The sequence below is a fragment of the Anneissia japonica genome, unplaced genomic scaffold, assembly GCF_011630105.1.
Source record: "Anneissia japonica isolate Jap-2015-1 unplaced genomic scaffold, ASM1163010v1 scaffold2652_len1590060_cov184, whole genome shotgun sequence".
Classification (NCBI taxonomy): Eukaryota; Metazoa; Echinodermata; class Crinoidea; order Comatulida; family Comatulidae; genus Anneissia; species Anneissia japonica.
Genome location: NW_022699919.1, coordinates 329,713 through 346,303, shown reverse-complemented (window position 1 = coordinate 346,303; position 16,591 = coordinate 329,713). Strand labels below are relative to the sequence as shown.

The 16,591-nt window shown below is 32.2% G+C and overlaps 1 protein-coding gene across 2 annotated transcripts in view; it reads left to right on the top strand.

Annotated features, from left to right (window-relative positions):
* LOC117103180 (zinc finger protein GLI2-like) overlaps positions 1 to 16,591 on the top strand; it is a 63,796-nt gene that overhangs the window by 11,730 nt on the left and 35,475 nt on the right. For both annotated transcript variants that reach the window (XM_033243697.1, XM_033243696.1), the window contains exon 2: positions 13,804 to 13,919. In XM_033243697.1, the coding sequence (XP_033099588.1) occupies positions 13,859 to 13,919 (61 nt within the window). In that variant the 5' untranslated portion in view covers positions 13,804 to 13,858. The remainder of the gene's footprint in view (positions 1 to 13,803; positions 13,920 to 16,591) is intronic.

The window sequence follows — 16,591 nt, the reverse complement described above, 5'->3', positions numbered from 1 at the left end:
AAAGCCTCCCTCCCTCATCACTTTTCCTGCCCAGATAGTAATAATATTTTTTATAGGGCCTAATGTTATATTCACAAAAATCACCATTTTGTGCTAATGGCCCCCTATTTATCCAACCTATAATTTAGTGGCACAGTTTTCAACACTATGGTGATTGGTACAGTATAAGCAGAGTGGCTGATGACATAGTCAAGACAGTGATGACAAATGTTATAATAATGGGGTTTTTTTTGGTTTTTTTTAAAATAAATTAGTGAAGGATTACTTTCTCTTTTTAATATATTATGTTTGACCTTTTTCTGATCCATTGCTACTGTGGTCTCAATGTACATAATTGCCACTCAATATAACACATAACCTTTCAATTCAATTGGGGACCCCTCCCACTAATTTTGTACCATTTTTCTGCAGGGCTCTGTATTCATTAGATCTACTCTAGTTATATTGAAACCATAACTGCAGTACTCAGAATGACTATCCCAAAGTAGTATTTAATCAGAGGGGACCATTTGCAATGAAACTTTTATTTTCATACATTTTCTTGTTTTCAACACCGGTCTATCTTACAATTATTTTTCAGTCAGCTTGACAAGGCCTAACAACAAACTGGTACAACTTTCATTTATGCTTGTTTTTAGTCTTTTTTCTTAGTTTCTTTTACTTTAAACAAACAATTTCAGCCTTGGCTGCTGTTTGTAATTCATGTTTTTTATACCGAATAAATAAAAATAAATAAATTATTAATATTTTAATAAATTGTCTGGCTTCTTATACATTAAAATATCATTTAAGATTTTTAAAGAACCAGTTTATTATTGTTATTCTGTGACACTATCAACAATCATACCTACACAATAAGAACCATATAGCTATTCTTATTAATCATAATCACAAATCAATATATTTAATCCTACAAATTATTATTACATTACAAGTATAAAAGAAAATTGAAATTGTAGGATCTTGGAGAATCTCATCAACACCAGAGGTCGCAAGCATGAAAGCCACCCAGCAAATGAATTAATTTATGAAAAGAAAACTAAGAAATATATAAACATTTTTCTTCTTTCTGTACAAAAAGGTAATGTAAAGTAAAACTTATTGTTCAGGTGTGTTGGCCGTTAGTGATGTTACAAAATTGATCAAAATTTAACTCAAATTTTTATTTTGTTATATAGGTCTGTTTATTGTATTTAGTTGATTTATTTTATTAAAATTACAAACAAATCTTGAGAAGCTACATAATGAGTGAGTGGTTAATAAATCAGCCTCCTCCTTAACAAAAAAAAAATTAATAAAAATTTTAAAAAAACAAAAGGAATTGCATAAAGAAAATCATACGAAAATTGTTAAAATTTTGATTTTTTTTTTTCCCCCTCATACTTTCAATGAGTGTGTAGTCATGTTTATAATATACTATTGCCCCAGAACGGAGCCTTGGGTGGGCCTCACTTTAAATTGGCTAATCAATTTAAAGATTACAGCAGTAAATATTCATATTAGCAAGACCGAAATACATTTGTGTAGAATGTATTTTTAATATGTATTTTCAAGGTCGATAATAATTGTCAAATTCAATGTAAGTTGACTGGTTGACTAGGGAACTATGAAGTCATGAACTTGCCGTTGCATTTAAAAAGAACGCATGTTTAAAGCCGGGCACTTACTGCGCCCCCGTCGGTCATTGGTCAATGCGATTCTATAGAGAACGCGACGCAACAACGCGTGCGTGACGGATAGTTTTCTGTGACAATTCATTCAAACTGCCGCTGGCAATCAGCAGATGGCGTTGCCTCGTCTGGCGCACATACGGAACAGAGTTGGTTTCATCGTGGGACTGTCATACGACCACGGTCATACGACGCAGGAAGTTGCCCGGCTTAATATTCTCTGAAAAAGAATAGATTCAACAAGTGTAGTTTACATAGCTCCATAATTCTTGTGATAATTATGAAAGCATATGGATCATAGACCAGCTGTTCAGGGCTTTAGATTTATTGGGAACTAGTTCATATTAAATTTAAGAATATATAAATCAGTGTTCACCTGGGTACAATGGAAGGCCTTGTGCCAGACATAATGTGATAGCTCAGAGGAGTGTGTGCAGGTAAACTTTCTCCTTTGGCTCAACTTTTAATCTAGATAATATTTATCTTGCAATAATGATGTTCATAATGCAACAAAGGTTACCAATTTATCAAATGTGAATTTAAATTTAAAATTTTAACCATTAATTTTTTTTTTTTTCAACGAAGAGTAGAGAATAGATATAATTGTTAAAAAGCTCTTGGTGTAAACTGCTGATGAAAGATAATGTTAAATACTGTACTGTATCTTATCAAGCTTGTACAGTACTGTATATTCGTTTTTTACACAGGCACTTCTGGAATTGTCTACTACGGTACTTTCTGCTCACACTACACTTTTATTAAGAACACATTGTATAAGACTAAGGACACTGAGGCTATTTATTTAAGGTTTGGTGAGATTCCGTCATTAGGAGAATATTAGATATAGCCTATATAAAAACATAAAATTCCAATGATGTACAAAATAAAATAAAGAATAGTTCACAAATAATAAAAACATTAAAACACAAGGTTTTATATAAAATGTATTTTTGAAAAAGAAGAAAAAATAGAAAGAAAAATCCAGATCTGTACGAAACTGTAACATATCACTATATATTAAAATTAGGTGATTTCTAATAAACACTGAGGCTGAAATTGCTTAAAAAATAAGAACAAATTGAGGCTGAGGTCAAATGTCAAGTGAGATTTTTATTAATATACTAGAAAGGTAGTATGTTTAAAAAGTGTATACTGTAAAATTCTTTTGGTCTTATTTGAACCTTATGTGCAATACAGTAGGTGTGACTATTGTAATACTGTACTCTCTATAATTTATGTATGTCTTTTTGATGTATTTATGTTTGGAAAATTTAATACAATATCAAATCAACAAAGTATTTTTTTTTCTCATGGATATACTGTAGGCCTAGTTGATATTATTTATGTTATTTTTTAGGAATGTTTTTTCTTTGTTGCTCTCTTCTTGGTCTATGTGTTATTTTCTTTCCTCTTTTTTGTGGTTAACCCACTTTTAGTTTCATTTACATTAGATATAGCCCATATGAAAAATAAAATTCTAGTGATGTACAAAATAAAATACATAGGCCACAAATAATAAAAACGCTAAAACACAAGGTTTATATAAAATGTTTGTTTTTTTTTTAAAGAAGAAAAAAATAAAATAAATAGGTTATATCCAGATCTCTATACAACTGTAACTGATATTAACGCCCGTATTCTTAAAACGAACTTTAGTCGAACTTCGAACTAGAGCTTCATTTAGTCTTAGTTGCAACTTCAACTTCAAATTGTATTCACAAACAAACGTAGTAGAAGTTCTAACTACGACTAAATCAAGTCCTAGTTGTAGTTTAGCTGAAGACGACTGGCAAGCAACAACTATCAAAATAACCAATAAAAAGAGCTAATTTTAATAGCAGACGAAATTTTAGAGATCCGGTAACGCGGAAGAATATTAAACTGCCGTCTGTCTTTCAAAAACATATTTCCTCATAATTCATAATTGACCATTATTTGCCTAACTAATATTATATACTGATAACTATATTAGTCGTTAACATCAAACGATAGAGAATTTGAACTGTCACTAAAAATTTGCTTTCTTTGGAGAACTATTATAGTTGAGGTCGAGCGAGGGCGGCGCCATCTTTGTTGTTGTTACGGTGAATCTACGTGACCGCAACACGAGAGGATTTCGTCCAAATCAGGAATTGTTGCATGTGGCTAGCAAAACATGCTAATTTCGCCTTTTGGAAGCTAAACGTAATGTCTCTTCTTGAACACAGTGGAGATACATCAGACCTACTTATACAATCGTTTTTATTCATTTAACTTTATCGTAAGTTACAAAAAGCACGTTTTAATTGGGGTAAATATTTCAAGTCAGCGATTTAGGCTGACTAAAAAAATCGGCCTGCGGAGGCATAATATTAGGCGAGGTTCGCGTCATTTAGTCGTAGTGCTAGTCGAAGTTCCTTTTAAGAATACAAAATGACGTAATTTTTAAGTTTTAGCTCGAACTACGACTAAAGTTTGTTTTAAGAATACCGGGGTTAATCACTAATTAAGTGTCTATTCTTATAACAATTAATTCATTAATTTTTTGGTGATATTATTGTAAATTTAAGTGGCTTAAATTAACTACAATAAAAGCTGTAATACGTATTTTATACAGTTAAGTAAATATGTATATGATTTTGATCCATTGAAAAATGTCATTGACAACTTGGTTTATGAGGAATAATGGATTAATTAAATAATAAAACATTTAAAAAAACGATTTTTCATCGACCCATTGGTTTATCATTCAGTTTGTTCAATACATTATTATATATCAATTACTGTATTACATAGATTTTTTTTTAATAGCAGTGCTTAAAAGTGAAATACTTCACTTAGTCTGCAAGCTAAAACATTTTTCATATAATTTTTGTATCAACTTTCAAAAGAGTTTTCAGAAAGAGGCCATAGAAAAAATATAATTTGTTTAGATAAAGATTTGCATTAGTTAGCAGTAACCGCAGGGAGGTTTTGTATTTAAATTTATTATGATATTGATTGGTTGGCATGTTCTGTTGAGTTATGTTTTTGATTTTTAAATATCGTAATTAGAACCCAGCAAGTGCAATGTTTAATGTTTTTCAGATTGTTTTAAAGGTAATTTGATAGCTTGCTATAAATATTAGACATTTAAATGCCCAATATGGCGCTAGGAGACATGTCTTAGCCATTGTATTTACTCCAGAGGGGGGTCAGGTCATTGACATAAAATAGAAAATGATGTCGTGATTTCTGTGAAACATAACACTCTTTCATTTTAGTAATAAGTACATCACAGATTTGGTTCATGGTGCCGACAAGGAGGAACTGGCACCTACACAGGTAATTTTGATTCCCACATCACTTGGGCCATTTTATATTTAATGAACTTTGAACTCAGCGCAACAGTATATGTGGGTCAGTTTTCTCTATAATTGAATAATTGAATTTGGTAGACAGTTGGTCTCTTGGTTTCTGTTATTCAGTTTGTTAGTTATCTATGCAAAATCATTTGTTCAGATAATTTTAGAATTAAAAAAAATGCTTTCATATTAAATTGCATTTCACATCAAGAAACTAACTGATAGCTCTTTCTGCTGATATTTCTATTTTGCCTATTTTTGTCAATATAATTGATAAGGCTATAAATTAAAAGTTAAGAACATGGTTTTGATTAAATCAAGTTTGAACTTTTATAAATATTAGGAAGTTACAGTGGTAGTAAGGTTTTTTTAGCATACAAAACTAGAAATAATCATAAACAAAAAAATAACAGCTTTGTTTAATATACATTATGGTAGAGAATAGCCTCTGAATTTTACTGTAGGTCCCTATATACAACTATGGAGGTATACAGTACAGTACATAAAAATAATGTAGTATTAAAATATAAAATAAAATTATTTAATGATACAAAAGAAATGGTATAAAGACAGGTAGAAGACTGGTCTAATGCCAAAATTGTGCTTTGAAGGTTGTTGTAACCCCAATTATGTTACAATAGACACTGTAATTTTCAGCTGTTTAGTCAAGCTGAAACAGAACTCCATCCTAATTTAGAAAAATTGAGTGGCTGATATACATTTATGAGTAATGACAGTTAATAACAAATACGATCTGTGAAAATTATTGTTATCAAACTTTATATTAACTTCTTACTTGTTCATGTTATAATTATTAAGCTAGTTATCCTAATAATTTTAATGTTTAGAATATTTATATTCTAGGTTAACCAATAATTGACCACCTCTATAAAAGTGTCTATGGGGATTCCTTTTTGTATACTGTTGTAAAATTCTTTTTTGATTTTTAGGCCATAATTTAAAGAACATTCACTACTTCAGTACTACTACAGTACTGTATGTAATCCCAACTAGAGACGAACAATCATACTCTATAAAGTTTTGGGTCATTCATTATTTTCATCATCTTCACAAGAGTACTGTACAAAACACTCTATTTTCTATGACTCCTGAAAAAGTACACAATAAAGTGATGAGCATGATTTTTTTAAATAATTATAGTACCATGGATATAATCTGTCTCTTATACACATCTAGATGTGTATAAGAGACAGATCCCCCTCTCCCTTAAAGCATATATTTTTACGAAAAATGATGAAAATAATGGATAATGTCTTAGCGCATTTGCCAAAACATACAGACTGGCAATTTGAACCTGCTTATTAAGGTTAAGGGCCCAAACCACATCTAATGTGTCAGTTGTTATTTTTATAGTAGAATTTTTATTGGGACAATGTTGTCGAGACGAACAAACTTTACCCTAGCACCTATTGTGATATGTGGTTACTAACATGATTGCTTTTATTCGGTTTGCCCCATGCTATGATTTTACTCCAACCTATCATGATTGATGTTTGGTAAATGACTTCCAGACAGTAAATTGTTGATTGGAGTTCGTGATTGGAGTTTAGTGAACGAGAAAAAACAGGAGATGGCCAGCACTAGATTCATCTTATGGTGTGGACGCTGTGGTAAAAACCTTTAGTAAGCCAAAACCAACAGAACTACTGTTAATTCTCAGGTTACTCAACTTTTTGGATGTTAAACAATGACATTTATCTTGTAGGTAAAATATATTACAACTATCGCAACCTTAGATTCAGTTTTCCTTAGCTGTTACACTCATTTACCATGAGGTTCTTACCCTTTTTGTCTTAAGAAGAACGTGAGCAAAACTTATTTTGTGTCTGAAAGGATAAATCGTCAATGTGTGCAGAGGTCATGAGCTACTCAACACAATGTGTAACTGAAGCCACTGACTCAACCTCAAAAGATTACCTTTGATACCCAATTCGCATGCGACAAAATGTTACCCAAAATGTTACCCCATGCAACAGAAAGTTTAGCAAGTTTTTGTACATTGTGATTGTGTTAGGCATCGATGTAAAGTTAGCACTGTCCCTGTGTAGTGCACAGTAATAAGATCTGTAGTGCTCTAGAAACAAGTGCTAAAGTTGTAATTAAAACAATGAAAGTAATTTGAAAACAAACCCAATTTTTTAAAAATATAAACATTTCATATTGTTTGTAGAAGCAGGCTTTTTAATGTTTATATTTTGATATATTTATATTTTTATTTATATTTTATATCAAAAATATATTTAACTTGAAATATTTCTTTATGTTTTCGTTAATTGGCGTACAGTATGATGATTGATCAAAAAGTTCTGTGCTTGGGGTGGGCATTGATCATGACTGCCTGTGGGTTGTGTAATTTGGATTGGATTGTAATTAGTAAACTAAAAGTAAACTAGTATAGCCCCTTTCAGACAGAAAATACCGCAATTATACTGTAGTCATGCCAGCGCTATTGCCGGTGTAGACCTTTTCACACAATTAGTAAAAATCCAGTATTACTGTAATATCGTATCCTGTCTGATAGGGGTACTGCGCGAAAGGAGTATTTTGCGTCCGAACAAAGAGGGCGCAATTTTATATTGGCAAACCTGATCTAAAAACAACTCTTCACGGTCAAAAAAAAGTTTCATACCTTTGATTTGTTATGCTTCAGTGCATAAGACGGCAATGAACCTCTACGGTATTAATGCGGTATTTTGACTAGGTCCCGAGGAGGTCTAACCTGAGCCAGTGTATTTACCCTTTCACATAAAGTGCCGGCGTTCGCGAAAAACGGTAATAATACCGTATTGCAGCTCTGTGTGAAAGGGGCTTAACTTTCATAGCCAGCAGCTGAATGAACTACAGTATGTCTATTTAAAACTTCACCTTTAATCCTATCCCATAATTCTGTTATGAACCCTTGTTTTTTAACAGACTTGTCAACCTTTTGAACTATTACACTCAACAATCTGGTTAATATTAGACCTCATCAACCTCTGACCTATATTGTGTTAGTCTGAAATCTGAAATACATATTTTTTTATACTTTATTGCTTACTACCTTTGCTTAAAAGAAAACATCTCTTTAGTGGTTTAATTTCTTTTTGTGATGATCCAATTTTTTATTGATAAAAAAAAACATTGATCAATTTATTTATGAAAACATCTTTTATTTCATGATACCTCTTGTAATTTTTTATATAAAAATCACTCAAAAAGTAGTATGCAATAGTATACTTAGCAAGGCTCTACTACAACAGAAACTTTTGGGTATTTACAGAGATAAAATCTGTTAGCTCATGTGATTTTTACATTATTATACTACTGAGGGTTTATTTTGACCTTTAACCTTTATATTTTAATGGTCTCAGAACTCAGCCTTGTCTGTAGAAATGAGGTCAGCAGACCTTGCAGATCCCTAGACTTTAGAAATTAAAAAAATGTCAGACATTGTAGGTCTGTAGCTTTATTTCATAGAAGTCTATCAGACCATTTATAGGTTTCTACCTTTAGGTATCATACTTTACCTTAGGAGAGTCAGCTTGTCACATTCCCGGTCTGTTGTTGGCCCCAAGCACTGGAATTCACTACCACAATCTGTCGAAGAGTCTCCTAATGTGATGAATTTAGCATCATCTTAACTAATTCTTATTTGATCTCTAATTTTCTTCCACTCCTGTTTTGTTTTTTTTGTCTTTTCTATATTTTTGTAGTTTTTCTACTACTACTTTTACTGGGAAAGCGCTTATAAAGAGACAAATGTTATATGTGCTATACAAGTGCACACCCATTGACAATTTTATCATTCTCAACATTTTTTAGCAATTTAATATTTTTAAATAGTACCGTAATTATAATAATTTTGGAATAAGCCTTTTTATTATATTAGTTTATTTAAACATTAAAATGCTTTTAACCATCTATGTAGGGCAATTATTATCTTGCTTAAATTATAAAAATTCAGAGGTCGTCAAACTTTTCTGCAATTAATATACAGTTAGTCCCTCGAACTGTACTTTAAAATTTCAAAAGCCTACTTTCATTTTATTGACCCTTGACCTGTAGTACTTAAATCCTGTTGTGGTGTAATGAAGTTTTTAGATGCATTTCATCATTTGTCAAATTTTAAAGACATTTTGTAATTTGTAACCTGGACACTGTTGTTAGTAGTACTTAATAGGTGAACACATTTGTATTTAAAGTACATCCGTTAAGCTACCATGAATCCAAGAAGAATGGCGCCATCTTTTGTTGACGCCATTACCGGGGAGTCCCTATTCCAAGGCCTACTCCTAAAATGTTAATGCGTTGTGGTTATAAACACGGTACCATTGAGAAATTCTGCTTTTTATTTTGCATCTGAATCTTTTGCCATCAGTCTTCAAACAAAAAATTTATCAAAGTGAAGTATATTTCGTGTATTTAAACATCTTCCAACTTCGGAATTGCCACCCCAGTTTTGTATTATAGACAAATTAGATTGTGGCTGTAAAGCTATCCAATCCTATTTTTTCTTGTCTTTTACATTCATTAAACTTCTTTGAATGAGCAGAAAAAAATTACTACGGTGTCTTACAAAGTTGTCATATTACAGATAAAGGAGCAATTTAATTTGACATCTGATTGCTTTATATATTGGTGGGCATTAAGGTAATTAAATAATTAAACAGTTGTCTCAATGCTTCCGTGTTGACATTTAGGCTGCTATTTTCACATTTTCTTTTGAGCAGACATTTTTTTAATTTTGTTGCCTCATTGCTGTGTTTTGTGGACATTTTTGCCATGGTTCTTCCATCCATTTTGGCCATGGTTGTCACTATTGACTTTGAGTACGTTTTGGCAACGGTTGTTTCCTTTTTGTGTACCATAGACATTTTGTACTCGTTTGTCAAAAGCCTCAGAATTTGTAGGGACTTGGCTACCTTTAGCAATCATAACAAATCAATAAAAGTCTCAATAAATTTTTTGTAAAATGATCCTCCTTGTTATACATTATGTAAATAAAGCAAAATTGTATTATAAAAATATTTTTTTGTAAGCATGATTTTTTTAAATAATTATAGTACCATGGATATAATATTACTACAAAATGCAATGTATACTTTTATCACCTTTTTTTGAAGGGAGCCCCCTAGTGTTCAAGTAATTTTAATATTCTTATCCCCTCTATTATTATTGCAGTAATTATCAGTACAAATTCAATAAATGAAAAACATTATTACTATTATAGTATGTTTTATTTGATGATTTGTTGTTAATTTGAATTGGATATTTGAATTTGAATTGGATATTTAGATTTAAAAGTTGACCTTAGTGAGTTTAAAATTTAGTACTAAAAAATAGAAAGTGATGTACAGGGTATTATAGAATACTGTTAATTTTATCTCCATGTCACTTGGGTATAGTAGCACTGATATTTTGCAACCTTCATAATTTTGGTGATTCTGTATTTTCCACTAATCTTTACTTTAGTAAATTATGACAAACAAACAGGTTAAATAAGGCCAGCCCTCTTTCCATCCTGCTTGTAACCAGAGTGGGCATCTCAAGGATAAGCCACAAGCTGAGTTCTTACTCATCTGCAAATGAGATTCTCATCTGTGCTATCATGCTGATACAGTAGTGCTCCTTTGTTCCAATCACATGTTCTTGTTTTACTCATTACCAGCACAGTAAGAAAATTACAGTGATTTATGGTTGATTAGTAGTTTACTTTCACTTTGTACTTTTTTTAATACAATCGTTGTTTGGTATTAATTTTAGACAGAAATTTGAAGAAAATTTGGCACACTAGTGCCTACTTATGTAAACTTTATACTTTAGCACTGGTGGTAGGTTCTAACCCAGAATCACAGGTAATAATAAACTTTGAAAAATGATTTATGATTATATAAAATTAAATGACAACAAGTCACAAAGGTCGTCAGTACAAGACTTTCTAAGAAAGGAGGATAGGCTCTCTGGAACTTCAACCTCAACTATTTGTCTTACTGTAGGATAATAAAGTCGTAGGCCCTACATCCAGAATTAATTTTTTTTTTTTTTTTTTAAATTGTTAGTTATAAAAAAAGAAAGCAAAATGAATCTCTGGCATGTATACTTTGATATTTCCACCTCTACAAGCTTTAACAACAATCTTTCAGATTGTGATTCTTTATTTTCCATGGAAAAATGATTGGTTTAAAAAAAATTGCAAATACAAGTACTGTAGTAAGTGTTTTTTGACACTCCAAAATTTTGATTTGGGTGTGGACATGATTCTGTATTTGCTCTAATCTTTACTGTAGTAAATATAATCAAAACAGGGATGTGAAAGTAGCAAATTTTATTAACAAACCAAATATTGAATATTTATTAAACAAGTAACTTAGAATGTGTTCCTTTAAATTGAAATATATCATCATCACCATCGTCATCATAAAATCATCATCATCGTAGTCTCCACCATAATCATAGCCATAACTTCTCATGTTACACCCAATAAGTACTTTTATGAGTTAAATTGTCCATTGAATATTATCTAGTAAAGCAATTAATAAAGGGGCTCTGGAAAAACCTGTTCACTGTGGTAGGGTTTTTTATTCAATGAAGCTATTTACTAAACCATGGTATAAAAAATAACACAAAAATTACTATAGAAGATTGCAAATCCTATGACCTCTATTCTACCAACCAAAATTTGTTGTTCTCAGTGTTCATAATTGTAATTCATCTACTAGAAGGCCTTAAAGATAAAATCTATTGCCCTATGAAAAGAGAGGCAAGGCAGGTTGTCATAGAAATGTCTGCTGTTAAAGTTTGCACCTGTTGGAACTCATTAAAAATGGCGTTAAAATTCCAAGAAAGATAATTATAGTATATTGTTAATATTTAGCCCCAAGTATGTGGTTAAATTTTGTCATCAGCGAAGCAAACATACCAAACAATGTTTTTGTCGTCTTTTACACATTACCCCTGGTAATGTATTCTTAAAACAAACTTTAGTCCTAGTCCAAGCTAAAACTTAAATTACGTCATTTCGTATTCTTAAAACAAACTTCGACTAGCACTACAATTAAATCATGCGAACCTCGACTAAAATGATACTAAAATGAAGCAAACATACCAAGCAATGTTTTTGTCATCTTTTACACATTACTCCTGGTAATGTATTCTTAAAACGAACTTTAGTCCTAGTCCAAGCTAAAACTTAAATTACGTCATTTCGTATTCTTAAAACAAACTTTGCCTAGCACTACAATTAAATCATGCAAACCTTGACTAAAATGATACTAAAATGAAACAAACATACCAAGCAATGTTTTTGTCATCTTTTACACATTACCCCTGGTAATGTATTCTTAAAACGAACTTTAGTCCTAGTCCAAGCTAAAACTTAAATTACGTCATTTCGTATTCTTAAAACAAATTTCGACTAGCACTACAATTAAATCATGTGAACCTCGACTAAAATGATACTAAAATGAACATACCAAGCAATGTTTTTGTCATCTTTTACATATTACCTCTGGTATTCTTAAAATGAACTTTAGTCCTAGTCCACTAAAACTTCAAAATTACGTAATTTCGTATTCACCGACTTGAAATATTTACCCCATTAAAAACATGCTTTTTGTTACTCATGATAAAATGAAACGAATAAAAACAATTGTATACGTAGGTCTGATTTACATTCGGTGTGTTAAACAAGAGACATCAAGTTTAGCTTCCACAAGGAGAAATTAACATGCAATAGTTCCTGATTTGCACAAAATCCTCTCGCGTTGTGGTCATGTAGCTTCACCATAACAACAACAAATATGGCGCTGCCCTCGCTCGGGCTCAACTATAATAGTTTTCCAAAAGCAAATTTCTTGTGACTGTTCAAATTCTCTATCGTTATATGTTAACGACTAATACAGTTATTATGATAGAAAATTAATTAAGCAAATAATTATCTATTATGAATTATAAGGAAATATGTTTTTGAACGGCAGGTGGCAGCTTAATATTCATCCGTGTTAACAGATCTCTAATATTTCGTCTGCTATTAAAATGATAGTCGTTTATCGTTTGATATTCGTTGCTTGCCAGCCGTCTTCAGCTGAACTAAAATAGGACTTGATTTAGTTGCAGTTAGACTACATTGTTTATGAAATGAATACAAAAATAAGTTTAAGTTGCAACTAGGACTAAATGAAGTTCTAGTTTGAAGTTCGACTAAAGTTTGTTTTAAGAATACGGGCGTACATCTATTACAAGATGAATTTTTTTGAACTCAGACAAATGTTTGCGTTGACAAATGAGTTGCAACTTAATTACCTCAATTTATAGAAGTTTGTATGATGAAGGTGATTTTTTAAAAGTTCTATTTATAGATAAGTATTAAATTGTAATTGAATTTGGTTAAAGCTTTGCTTTTCAATCAAAAACCATCATCTGAAACATTATCAGACAATAATTTGATGTCACACTTGTTCATGCCAACCACAGCATGCTAACAGTAAAAATAACCTATAAATTATTATACCCTCACTGGTTGTGTGGGGTCATCTTTTTACAATTTGGGTGTGAAGGGAGGGCTGACCTCACAGGTGCAAGTACTGTTAGGAGAGCTCACAATGTTTACATTTTCATTTCACCTACAGTAAATGTACAATGAATGAACTGAATTATTTATCTTGGTGCGAATAAGATATAATGAAGTAAAGTGGCTGATCTATCCTTAACAATCATTATTAATTGTGATGAATTACCAAAATTTAAATAATTGCATTCTATTTTATGTTTTTCTTTTTCAATATTCTTTTTTTTTTCTTCTTTTATTTCAGCCTCATTATGATCACCTCATAGTCTGCCACCTTTGCTTCATCCTTACCCTGCACTATGGCTTCACATTCCCCCATCAAGATAGAGACTGAGTGTAGTCGTGACAAGCAGTTCCTTGGTAAGATGATAATTATTTGGATTACAAAACGTTTGTTGTGGAACCATAAATACGTATTTCACTACTGGGTCATTCCATGCCAATTCAACATGGCCGCGGAAGTCACTGTCTCAGATTTTGTTTAAATTTTCAGGGTTTGTTGTAACTTTAGTAACTAAGAAAAATCCAAAATTTTAGCTCAATAGGACCAATACAATACTGTCCGAATACTTTCCGAGATACCGGTGTCCGAAAAAAGTGGGCTTGGCAAACATGACTTCAGAATGAACGTGACCGGGCTTTCAGCTCTTTTTGCTCGCCCGTATCTCAAAAACTAGAATGACTAACCCAAAACTGTTATTGATTTCTTATACAGTACCCTACTAACTTCTGTGTAAGTAAATATGGACATAAAAACCAAGCAAGAATACTACCCAATAGATGCCTCCCATTATGGTCCAGCCAGAAATTTGACAAATAAGGGTAGTCGCGTTTAGCGGTAGAACCCAATGTGATTTTGAAATATCAATCAATAGCATAATCAAGTTTAATATATGTTACAATCATAATATTCAAAACATTATTGTATATTTACCGTCTTCTTGAAATATTTTACAGGTCAAAATTACACAAAATCGCTGCAGACTTTGTCGTTATTTTGATTCTTTTATTTGAATCCAAATAACGACGTCGTCGGCGGCTCTAATGGGTGCCAAGCCCACTTTCTTCGGACACCGGTATCTCGGAAAGTATTGGTCCGATGAGCTGAAATTTTGGATTTTTCTTAGTTACTAATTAGTTACAACAAACCCTAAAAATGAACAAAATCTGAGACGGTGACCGTGATGGAATGACCCTACTATTTATACCTGTAGGGGTCCCAAGTTATTAGAAGTCACTTCCGGAAGATATGTTAAATGAGCTTTTTTGACACATTGTATTTTACTGTGCTACTCATCAACACTGAATTCTGTGAGACAATTGATCATACAGTTGTAAAAAATGTGCAAGTATTATGAATTTGCGGGAGATGGGTTATTTTCAAGTAGATTCATGCTTGAGTGCGGGAGGTTAACCCGATTTCCGGGAGACTCCAGCCACTTGCGATAGACTTGGGACCTCTGTAAATAGTGTTGCAATGTTGTGTACCATGTCATTATTAATAATCATTTTGTGTTTGCAAGCTGAGAATACGATAAGCAAATGTTAGGGGTCGCGCTGTTAACCTACACACTCCATTCGACTAATAACAGCAACTAGAATTCATTATTCGCGATTATTCGCTAAAGGAAGCTACATTTTACACCTGTGTAGCTGCGGTGATTATGGATTCACACGAACGAAGGAGTAAACAAAATTGTGGTAGACCATAACATTATTTCATGCTACATGTAGTATTTTTCCGGATGTACATGAAGTATTTGTGTCAAACATTGTTTTTAAATTCTTTGGTGTAAATGATTTATGGTGGATCTGAGCAAGAAAATATACCTGGAAGGTCTCCAGATTCAGTGATCCCAATGGAATATTTTGCCAGTGTGTGGTGACAGTGATAAATCAGTGCTGCATAAAGTAGTTATGATTTTTTATCGTACAGGTGGTATAGTTTCAGGGAACATCATAAATTCCCTTTATCTAAAAGTAAAATAAGTCTCCTTCCTATGTTAATAATATATTTTCTCTTTTAAAAAATCTGATATTTTGAAGTAAATGTTCAGTAGTTCTTTCGAGAAGAGAAAATTTGTACTGATTCACTACTTTTGAAAATTATTTTCAAAATTCAGGCACGAAAAATGAAAAAAAGACTATAATATAGTTTTCATAATAAATAAATAAATAAACAAATATCAAGTTGCAAAAATCTAAAGCTTGCATCGGTAGCAAAACAATACTTAAAGTGAACATTTTAATGATGATGATGATAACAATAAAGAATTTGCCGAATGTAAAGAAAAGACTTCCGAATAAAGAATTTGTTCTCATTATGATTAGAAGTGTAATCCGTTCGGCAGCCCACAAATTTCACATTGGCAATCGGCAATTGCCGACCATATTGCCGAGCCAGAATTGCTACAGGACGGTAATTTTTTTGCCGACGTACGGTAGGCTTATATTTCTTTGCTTTAAAAACTGCTTGGAAAGTCAAAAACTTTGACTGAAACAGGCTATAGCAGACACTAAATTTCATGTACGTCGTCAACCAAGGAAATTGGTGGTTCATAAAACAGATTTGTTTGTACAATAACTATTTCTAATATATATGCAGTACTTACGATTTGTGTACAATCGTCTTTCCCGCCTAGTCGTTTCGTAGGCTAGGCCTAGGTAGGAATGACGCTAGCCAGCCAATGCCTACAACATCGCCTAATTGAAGCCACGTGGGCAGCGTGGATTGTAATGATTATCTAAATCTATTATTTGCCTTCATTTTACAGTATTATTATCATATTTAAAATGTTTATCTAAAAACAACAAAATTCAACATATTGTAGGCCTAATCCTACCGTCCCTTTAAACGCAATCATCGTGACTTCACTACTGACAAGTTCTGTACATGTGTCGAAACTCCCTGATAGATCACTCTGGGCATGCGCAAGGACATGCATGGGCAGTTTTGAAGCAGCCTGTGATGATACGATCGTAGCTTTTACGAAAGTGATATTTCCCATGCCAAAGATAACAATAAAACGAAC